Genomic DNA, 11,329 nt, shown 5'->3' with positions numbered 1-11,329 from the left:
ATGTAGGTCCCTAAAAAAATTATTTAAAAATCTAAGCCTTGTGGTTGGTCCTTGAAAACGTTTATTTTAGCCAGTGAGGAAGGTAGTAAAGTCGGAAGGGGCCGACTTTATGATATCCTTCATCACTTTGGGTATATTCAACAGATGAATCCTAACAGACTTCGCATTTTTAAAGGACCAGCAAAATGAAATTGGATCCATAAACATGTCATTCTGCAACCTATACTAATTTTTTAATTTGGTCAAATAAAGAAGCTATATCTTAATCTGAACCGATTTCAACGATTTCAGGAAATTTAAAACACATCTTTCTAGACCTAATTCATTACGCTGTGCCAAATTTCGTGCACACCGAAAACTATTACGGGACATTGGTCCACTTTACCTTACCATATACCTTACATTGGACGACAATATATGTGGGAGCTATATCTAAATCAGAACCTATTTTCAGGAAACTTAAAACACACCATTCTAGACCTAATTCATTACGCTGTGCCAAATTTCGTGCAAATTTCACAGGACGAATACATATGTGGGAGCTATATCTAAATCTGAACCGATTTTCAGGAAACTTAACACACATTATTCTAGACCTAATGACATATAGGGACATTTACATAAAATCGGACGAAAATATGGGAGCCATATCTAAATCTGAACCGATTTTCACGAAACTTAGCACACATCATTCTAGGCCTCATTCATTACGCTGTGCAAATTACGTGCTAATCGAAGGATATATAGGGACTTTGGTGAACCATTTACCTTAAATCGGACGAAGATATATATGGGAGCTATATCTAAATCTAAACCGATTTTGACGAAACTATGCACACATCATTCTAGACTCAGTTCAGTACGCTATGCCAAATTTCGAGTAAATCAAATTATATATATGGTCTTTGGTGCACAATTTACATTAAATCGACCGAAAATATGTATGGCAGCTATATCTAAATCTGAACCGATTTTCATGAAACTTTGCACACATCATTCTAGGCTCAATTCAGTATGCTCTGCCAAATTTCGGGCAAATCTATAGATTTATAGGAACTTTAGTAGACTAGTTAGCTAAAATCGGGCAAAACTATATATGGGAGCCATATCTAAATCTGAACCGATTTTCACGAACTTAACGCACGCCATTCTAGACTTAATTCAGTACGCTATGCAAATGGAAAGGGACTTTGGTGCATTTCCAGGGACTTTCGGGCGAAAATATATATGGGACCTATATCTAAATCTAAACCGATTTCCTCGAAACTTAGCACACATCATTCTAGGCTATATTCATTACACTGTGCCAAATTTCGTTCAAAAAGAAAGATATATAGGGACTTTGGTGCACCATTTACCTAAAATCTGACGAAAATATATATGGGACCTATATCTAAATCTGAACCGATTTTCACGAAATCTAACACACATCATTCTAGACTCAATTCAGTACGCTATGCGAATTTTCGTGCAAATCGAAAGATATATAGGGACTTTGGTACACCATTTACATTAAATCGGACGAAACTATATACGGAAGCTATATCTACATCTGATCCGATTTTCTTCAATTTCAATTGGGTTTGTCCTTGGGTCAAATAAGTTAGCTGTGCCAAGTTTCATCCAAATCGGATTATAAATGCGACCTGTATTTTGTTTTCAATTCAACATCTACAGACGGACACTGTACCACAGTGTGGTGAAGGATATAAAAATCCACGCCTTATGTAGGTCCCTAAAAGAATTATTTTAAAAATCTACGACGAGGGTCTATATTTCGTGTTTAGTTTATAAAAAAAAATCGTTCAATTTTGTTTCTAGTGATGGTGTAGAGCTGTTATATTGTCCACGTTTGCTATTGAAATATGAAATTAAAATTTAATTTCAAAAGTTTCTATTTTCAATATAAATTAAATGAGTCGGTAAAAATGGAAAGTATTTTAAAATGTTATTATCAAGATCGAATTATGTACACGAAGCCAGCTTAATATACATTAAATACTAATACATAAAATATTTTAAAACAATTCGTTACTGGTAGTTTATTAAATGGTTCCAAATTATTAATTATGATTCGCAATTAAACAAAACTTAAATACCATATGAAAATCAAATATACCGCTAATATATCTAAAAATCGTTTACAATTTGCTTTTCATTTAAAAAATATTACAATAATTAAATATCAATTTAAAAAAACATTTAATTTTTTTTTAAATTAATTTAAATAATTTTAATATTATTTCAAACCTTCTTCGGCGGTATTTCAATGTGAAACCTTAACAGAAAATGTTGTATAAATATATATTCGCTATTATCGTTTTGGGATGGCCACTATATATACAGGTAAATATTTACATTTCAAAATATAAAATTTCCATTTTTTCCATAATTTTTTCTATAGTCCCTCCAACGCCGATTCGAATTGAAAGTCCAGAATTTTCAATGCAAAAATTACTCGTCACTGTTACGCCATTTAAATTGTGATTTAACGAAAATCTCCACCGGCCGTTATTATATCGATTTTGAATTTGAATTGCAACGAAATCTGGATAAAGATGCCCGGGTGCATATCACATCGTTCTTCACACCACAAAATGCTAAAAAGGCCGTGAAATTCCTGGATTTGAATTTAAAGATTTGTGATGTCCTAAAAGATACAAATTCCTTGTCGATTATGAAAACGATTTTGGCGGAATTAAGGAAAACGAGTAATTTACCCTATTCATGTCCTATCAAAGCGGTAAGATGACTGCTGTTATACAAATTTAATAAATCTTTAAAAATGTTTTTTTTTTAGAATTTCAAATACAATTTCATCAACTTCACTTTGGATGCCGACACACTGCCCCCCTACACCCCGTTGATGTCTTATAATTTCACCGTCAAATATTATGAAAATAAAAAATTACTTCTCACCATGGATGTTGATGGGTCAACGGTGTCACGTTCGGAATCGAATTGATTTTTTTTTTTTTTGAATCGTATTAATAAAATTTTCAAATCCTTACGTCGACCAGCAAGCGGGATTGAAATTACAAAAAAAACTATTTTTCTGATCACTTCGTAAAGCGGGGAGTTTAAAAATATTTTCATGAACCTTCAATAGGGGTGGATTTTTTAAAGAATATTTTTACAGACTCACAATAGGCATGGAAAAATTAAGGACCTAAATAAGGCTTGGATTTTTCAAAAAAAAAACCAGTAAGGAAAGTAGTAAAGTCGGACGGGGCCGACTATATGATACCCTTCACCACTTTGAGTATATTCAACAGATGAATCCTAACAGAAGTCGCATTTTTAAAGGACCAGTAAAATGAAATTGGAAACAAAAACACGTCATTCTGCAACCGATACTAAATTGTTCATTTGGTCAGATATAGAAGCTATATCTAAATCTGAACCGATTTCAGGAAACTTAACACACATTATTCTAGACCTAATTTGTTACGCTGTGCCAAATTTCGTGCAAATCGAAAGATATATAGGGACTTTGGTGAACCATTTACATTAAATCTGACGAAAGTATATGTGGGAGCTATATATAAATCTGAACCGATTTTCAGGCAACTTTACACACATCATTCTAGACCTAATTTGCTACGCGGTGCCAAATTTCGTGCTTAAATCGACTCAAAAAGTGATTCTATGCATATTCTCAAAAGGAGCCATGGGTCTATCTCGATTATTTTTGCATGTTACAAACATATGCACAAAAACATAATACCCTGTACCAGAATAAAGAATTTGGTTCAATAACCTCAAAACCTGGGGGCTACCAGAAAAAATTGACCAATATTTATAATTTATAGTGGAGAGATGTGCTACCTAATAAGAACTCGACATACCAAAATATCAGAACCCCCAAAATACCAAAAATTTTGGGGTACCGTTATATGGGTACTACCAGAAAAACTGGACCTATATTTATAATTTTTAGTGGAGTAATTTGGTACCCAATAAGAACCCAATGTACAAAATTTCAGCGAATTCAGTTATAAAACGAGCCCAAAAACCCGAAAATACCGAAAATTGGGGGTGCCCTTATATGGGGGCTTTCCGAAAAAATGGACCTTTATTTATAATGTTTGGTAGGGGGATTTGCTACCCAATAAGAACTCAAAGTACCAAATTTCAGCGAATTCGGTCGGAAAATGCGATCAAAACCCCCAAAATACCGAAAATTGGGGGTAATCTTATATGGGGGCTATCCGAAAAAATGGACCTTTATTTATAATTTTTGATAGAGAGATTTGCTACCCAATAAGAACTCAAAGTACCAAATTTCAGCGAATTCAGTTAAAAAACGCGCTCAAGAACCTCAAAATACCGAAAATTTTGGGGTACCCTTATATGGGGGCTATGCGAAAAAATGGACCGTTATTTATAATTTTTGGTAGGGAGATTTGCTACCCAATAAGAACACAAAGTACCAAATTTCAGCGAATTCGGTCGGAAAATGCGATCAAAACCCCCAAAATACCGAAAATTGGGGGTAATCTTATATGGGGACTATCCGAAAAAATGGACCTTTATTTATAATTTTTGATAGAGAGATTTGCTACCCAATAAGAACTCAAAGTACCAAATTTCAGCGAATTCAGTTAAAAAACGCGCTCAAGAACCTCAAAATACCGAAAATTTTGGGGTACCCTTATATGGGAGCTATGCCTAAACGTGGACCGATTTTTTCCAATTTCAATAGGGTTCGTCCTTGGGCCAATTAAGTGACCTGTGCCAAATTTCATCCAAATCGGATCATGAATGCGACCTGTACTTTGTTAACAAAAATACATGGACGGACAGACGGAAAGACAGACGGACATGCATAAATCGACTCAGAAAGTGATTCTATGCATATTCTCAAAAGGAACCATGGGTCTATCTCGATTATTTTTGCCTGTTACAAACATATGCATAAAGACATAATACCCTGTACCACAGTGTGGTGAAGGGTATAAAAAAACAAAAAACAAAACAAAACATTTTTAAAGGACCTGAGTAAGGCGTGCATTTTTCAACAATATTTTTTAAGGACCTGTATAAGGCGCGGATTTTATTATTTTTTGGTAAAGCCTTGAATGCGAAAATTTACAAATATATATATTTTTAATGTTTTACAAAAGGCGAGGATTTTTATATCACTGCACTGTGGAACAGGGTATTATTTCTTTGTGCATATGTTTGTAACAGGCAAAAGGAAACAAGATAGACACATGGTTCCTTTTGAGAATATGCATAGAATCACTTTCTGAGTCGATTTGGGCATGTCCTTCTGTTCCTCTGTTGGCGTTAAATTGTAAACAAAGTACAGGTCGCATTTATGATCCGAATTGGATGAAGTTTGGCACAGGTCACTTATTTGGCCCAGGGATGAAGCCTATTGAAATTGGGAAAAATCGGTTGAGATTTAGATATAACTCCCATGTATATTTCGTCCGATTTAAAGTAAATGGTGTACCAAAGTCCCTATATATATTTCGATTTGCACGAAATTTGGCACACCGTACTGAATTAGGTCTCGAATGATGTGTCTTAAGTTTCGTGAAAATCGGTTCAGATTTAGATATAGCTCCCGCATATAGTTCCGTCTCATTTAAGGCAAATGAGGCACCAAAGTCCCTATATATCTTCCGATATGCACTTAATTTGGCATAGAGTACTGAATTTGGCCCAAAATTATATATGCTAAGTTTCGTAAAAATCGGTTCAGATTTAGATATAGCTCCCATATACAGATTTGTCCGATTTTATGTAAATGGAGCACAAAAGTCCTTATATATCTTCCGATTTGCACGAAATTTGGTATATCGAACTGAATTAAGCCCAGAATGATGTGTGTTAAGTTTCGTGAAAATCGTTTCAGATTTAGATATAGCTCCCATGTATATTTTCGTCCGATTTTATGTAAATGGTGTACCAAAGTCCCTATATATATTTCGATTTGCACGAAATTTGGCATAGCGTAATGAATTAGAAATAGAATGATGTGTGCCAAGTTTCCTGAAAATCGGTTCAGATTTAGACATAGCTCTCATATATATTTTCGTCCGATTTAAGGTAAGTGGTGTACCAAAGTCCCTATATATCATTCGATTTGCATGAAATTTGGTACAGAGTACTGAATTAAGTCCAGAATGATGTGTGCCAAGTTTCGAGAAAATCGGTTCAGATTTAGATATAGCTCCCATACATATTTTCGTCCGATTTAAAGTAAATGGTGTACCAAAGTCCCTAAATATCTTTCGATTTGCACGAAATTTGGCACAGCGTACTGAATTAGGTCTAGAATGATGTGTGTTAAGTTTCGTGAAAATCGGTTCAGATTTAGATATAGCTCCCATGTATATTTTCGTCCGATTTAAAGTAAATGGTGTACCAAAGTCTCTATAGATCTTTCGATTTGCCCGAAATTTGGCAAAGCGTAGTGAATTAGGTCTAGAATGATGTGTGTTAAGTTTCGTGAAAATCGGTTCAGATATAGATATAGCTCCCATACATATTTTCGTCCGATTTAAAGTAAATGGTGTACCAAAGTCCCTAAATATCTTTCGATTTGCACGAAATTTAGCGCAGCGTACGGAATTAAGTCTAGAGTAATGTGTGGTAAGTTTCTTGAAAATCGGTCCAGATTTAGATATAGCTCCCATATATATTTTCGACCGATTGAATTAAGTCCAGAATGATGTGTGTTAAGTTTCGTGAAAATCGGTTCAGATATAGGTAGAGCTCCTATATATAGATTTGTTCGATTTTATGTAGATGCTGCACCAAACTTCCAATATTTTTCAGATTGAGACAAAATTTTGCATAGCGTACTGAATTAGGTCATGACTGATGTATGCGAAATTTTGTTAAAATCGGTTCGGATTTAGATATACCTCCCATATATAGTTTCATCCGATTTTAGGTAAATGATGCACCAAACTTTCTATGTTAAAATAGGTCCACATTAATATATACGAACTTTTGTGAACATCGGTTTAGAGTTGGATCTAGCTCCCCTATATCGATTTGTTGGTAAATGGTGCACCAAAATCCCATGGATTGGCCGATTAATTAATACAAAATTAGGCACAGCGTATTGCGATAGATCCATATTATGGCATACGACGATTTGAGAGAATCGGTTTAGATTTATATAGAGCTCCCATATATAGTTTCGTCTTATCTTATCCACAAAAAATTATGAATATAGGTCCATTTTTTCTGGTGGCCCCCCATGTAAGGGTACCTCCCATTTTTCGGTATTTTGGGGTTCTTGAGCGCGTTTTTCAAACGAATTTGCTGAAATTTGGTACATTGGGTTCTTATTGGGCACCGAATATCTCCACTAAAAATTATAAATATAAGTCAATTTTTTTTCTGGTAGCTCCCATATAAGGGTACCCCCAAATTTCGGTATTTTGGGTTTCTTGAGCGCGTTTTTCAACCAAATTCGCTGAAATTTGGTATTTTGTAGCCGTATATGGAAACAAATCTCCCCACCAAAAATTATTAATAGTCAACCCCTTTTAGGCGTAGTCCCCATGTAACCACATTTTATATTGATATAATTATCTGATTTTCCGCGTTTTTGGTTTGGTTCTAACACTCTGTTGTAATCATTTACCTGCGAAAGATATCGAGATAAAAAACTAGAACGTACGGTTCGATAATGAACTATATGTGAACTACAGCCCGCATTTAGGCTTAGCCGTAGCCCCTGTGTGGGAGGTGCCAGATGGCATGGACCGATATTCCCCAAATTCGGACTTGAACTAAGTTTGGAAGACATAATAAGATGGGATGAATTCAAATTCTTCTGAAACGGATTTGGTCCGAAGAAACATGGGATCTAGAACCAATATGTCGATGAGGCACGTTTTCACCGTGTGAAAGTGTATGCACACTAATTAGCCATAAGGCTGAGGGTATAATTTTTGGAAATAATAACCTAAATAATCATTAGTTATTATATTTTTTTAAGCATCGTCTCCGCTTATTTACCGCCATTTGCATATTTTGCTGATATACTGATGATACAATTTTAATGATATTGGTTCGGAAACAAATTTATTGGAAAATTGTTTTATATACAGGCAAATTTAACAATTCCCCTTAATAATATATCAGACGTGATCATTACACCGAAGAGTTCGTTGGATGAATTAGCCAGAAGATTAAACAGCAAGGTGTTTCAGAATAATCTATAACCTCTTCAAATAAGAGAAATGTTATTTAAATTTATTCTAATTTTTATTTCCCTGATCGGACCAATTCATGTAAGTTTTGAAGAAGAATAAGACAACTTTGGTATATTTCATATTCCCTCTATTCTTGCAAACTCCTTTCAAAGTCCGCCAAAAAAGGTTTCATCATCAAATTGAAAAATATAACATGTTCGTATGATAAGGAGTTGCTGAAATCCCTGGAATGTAGTTATCAACAACCGGCCAAAGTCACATTAAATATTCAGCTATTACGCGATCTGAATACCAATGCTGAGGTACATGTACGAATTTATGCCACACCATTTATAGGTAAAAGGGCTATAGAATTTATCAATATTAAGCTAAATATTTGTCAGGCATTGACACAGACATTGACAATTCCGCTGCTAAAAAATATTATGAATGAATTACGTCGAACAAGTAATTTTCCATTTTCCTGTCCAATTAAGAAGGTAATGGATTTTTAATTATATATTTTTTTTTTTTTTGGTTTTTTTTTTTTTGACGAAGTTTTGATTTTATAATTTATTTTTCAGGACCCTGGGTATTATATTAAAAATTATAATTTCAATGCGAAAATTATTCCCGCCTATGCTCCACAGTTAACATTCAATTGCACTTTGGATTTTTTCGAACATGGAAAATTAGTAACGACATTTTTTGTCGAAGGTGTCAATGTTCCGAAATGAGGTAAAATGGAAATAAATGTAAATTTGTAAAAATAAACGAAATAAAATAATTGAAAATATTGCTGACAAAGGGGGTCGATTATCTGCGGTCTAAAGATAGAAGACTTTTAAAGAACTTGTATTGGGATTTATGCAATCTTTATACCCTTCACCACTCTGTCGTACAGGGTATTATGTCTTTGTGCATATGTTTGTAACAGGCAAAAGGAAACGAGATAGACACAATATGCATAGAATCACTTTCTGAGTCGATTTATGCATGTCCGTCTGTCTGTCGATGTTAAATTGTAAACAAAGTACAGGTCGCATTTGTAATCCGAATTTGATGAAATTTGACACAGGTCACTTATTCGGCCCAAGGACGAACCCTATTGAAATTGGGAAAAATCGGTTCAGATTTAGATATAGCTCCCATATATATGTTCGTCCGATTTTATGTAAATGATGCACCAACGTCCTTCGATTTGCACGAAATTTGGCTCAGCGTACTGAATTAAGTCCAAAACGATGTGTGTTAAATTTCGTGGAAATCGGTTTAGATTTAGATATAGGTCCCATATATATTTTCGTCCGATTTTCGGAAAAATGTGCACCAAAGTCCTTTTGTATCCTTCGACTTGCACGAAATTTCGCATAGCGTGCTGAATGAAGTCTAGAACGATGTGTTTTAAATTTCGTGAAAATCGTTTGAGATTTACTTATAGCTCTCATATATATTTCCGTCCGATTTTAGGTAAATAGTGCACCAAAGTCCCTTTATATCCTTCGATTTGCACGAAATTTGACATAGCGTACTGAATTGAGTCTAGAATGATGATTGGTGAGTTTCGGGAAAGTCGGTTTAGATTTCGACATATCTCCAATATATATTTTCGTCCGATTTTATGTAAATGGTGCCCCAAGGTCCCTATATATATGCTTCGATTTGCACCAAATTTGACATAGCGTTCTGCATTAGGGCTAGAAAGATGTTTGTTAATTTTCGTGAAAATCGGTTCAGATTTAGATATAGCTCCCACATATAGATTATATTTTTAACAACGAATAGCGTGTATCATTATACCCTTCACCACACTGTGGTACAGGGTATTATGTCTTTGTGCATATGTTTGTAACAGGCAAAAATAATCGAGATAGACCCATGGTTCCTTTTGAGAATATGCATAGAATCACTTTCTGAATCGATTTATGCATGTCCGTCCGTCCGTCTGTCCGTCTGTCCATGTTAAATTGTAAACAAAGTACAGGTCGCATTTATGATCCGATTTGGATGAAATTTGGCACAGCTCATTTGTTTGGCCCAAGGACGAACCCTATTGAAATTGGGAAAAATCGGTTCAGATTTAGATATAGCTCCCATATATATTTTTGCCCGATTTACGGACTTTAGACCCTGAAAATCTTTCGATTTGCACGAAATTTGGCATAGCGTACTGAATTGAGCCACGAAAGATGTGTGCCAAGTTTCGTGAAAATCGGTTCAGATTTATATATAGCTCCCATATATAGTTTCGCCCGATTTACGGACTTTAGACCCTGAAAATCTTTCGATTTGCACGAAATTTGGTATAGCGTACTGAATTGAGCCACGAAAGATGTGTGCCAAGTTTCGTGAAAATCGGTTCAGATTTAGATATAGCTCCCATATATAGTTTCGGCCGATTTTTGGTAAATGGCGTACCAAAGACCCTATATATCTTTCGATTTGCACGAAATTTGGCATAGCGCACTGAATTAAGTCTAGAATGATGTGTGCAAAGTTTCGTGAAAATCGGTTCAGATTTAGATATAGCTCCCGTATATATCTTCCTCCGATTTAAGGTAAATGGTGTACCAAAGTCCTTATATATCTTTCGATTTGCATGAAATTTGGCATAACGTACTGAATTGAGGCTAGAATGATGTCTGCCCAGTTTCGCGAAAATCGGTCCAGATTTAGATATAGCTCCCATATATAGTTTCGTCCGATTTCATGTTAATGGTACCCCAAAGTCCCTATATATCTTTCGATTTGCAGGAAATTTGGCATAACGTACTGAATTGAGCCTAGAATGATGTCTGCCCAGTTTCGAGAAAATCGGCCCAGATTCAGATATAGTTTCGTCCAATTTCATGTAAATGGTGCACCAAAGTCCCTATATATCCTTCGATATATTTGGATAGAGCTTCCATATATATTTTCGCCCGATTTTAAGTAAATTGGACATCAAACTCTTCATGCTAGTCAGGTTGACATCAAATTTTGCACAACGTACAAAATTGAGCATAGAATTACGTAGTTGCGTTTTCTAGAAGTACAGACATAGCCCAACAGATAACCTATTTATATTTGATTGAAGTCGATTTATATAACTTATGGATATATAGGTAGATTCACATTTAGATAAATATCACATATTTTATTTCATCCAATTTCATGTTAATAGT

General features: G+C 34.8%; 1 protein-coding gene across 1 annotated transcript; it reads left to right on the top strand.

Moving 5' to 3' along the window:
- Positions 1–2,404: 2,404 nt before the first annotated feature.
- On the top strand, positions 2,405–2,965 carry LOC133329507 (uncharacterized; the record flags this gene model as incomplete). Its single annotated transcript, XM_061537980.1, has 2 exons — positions 2,405–2,743; positions 2,801–2,965. Coding segments are annotated over 2 exons (504 nt in total), but the record flags the coding sequence as incomplete, so codon positions are not given.
- Between the last annotated feature and the right edge of the window lie 8,364 nt (positions 2,966–11,329).

Source organism: Musca vetustissima, unplaced genomic scaffold (genome assembly GCF_032173495.1).
Source record: "Musca vetustissima isolate MV318-11 ecotype Yass unplaced genomic scaffold, APGP_CSIRO_Mvet_v1 utg163878, whole genome shotgun sequence".
NCBI lineage: Eukaryota > Metazoa > Arthropoda > Insecta > Diptera > Muscidae > Musca > Musca vetustissima.
Note: the sequence above shows the minus strand (reverse complement) of the source record. Positions and strands in the feature narration are given on the sequence as shown.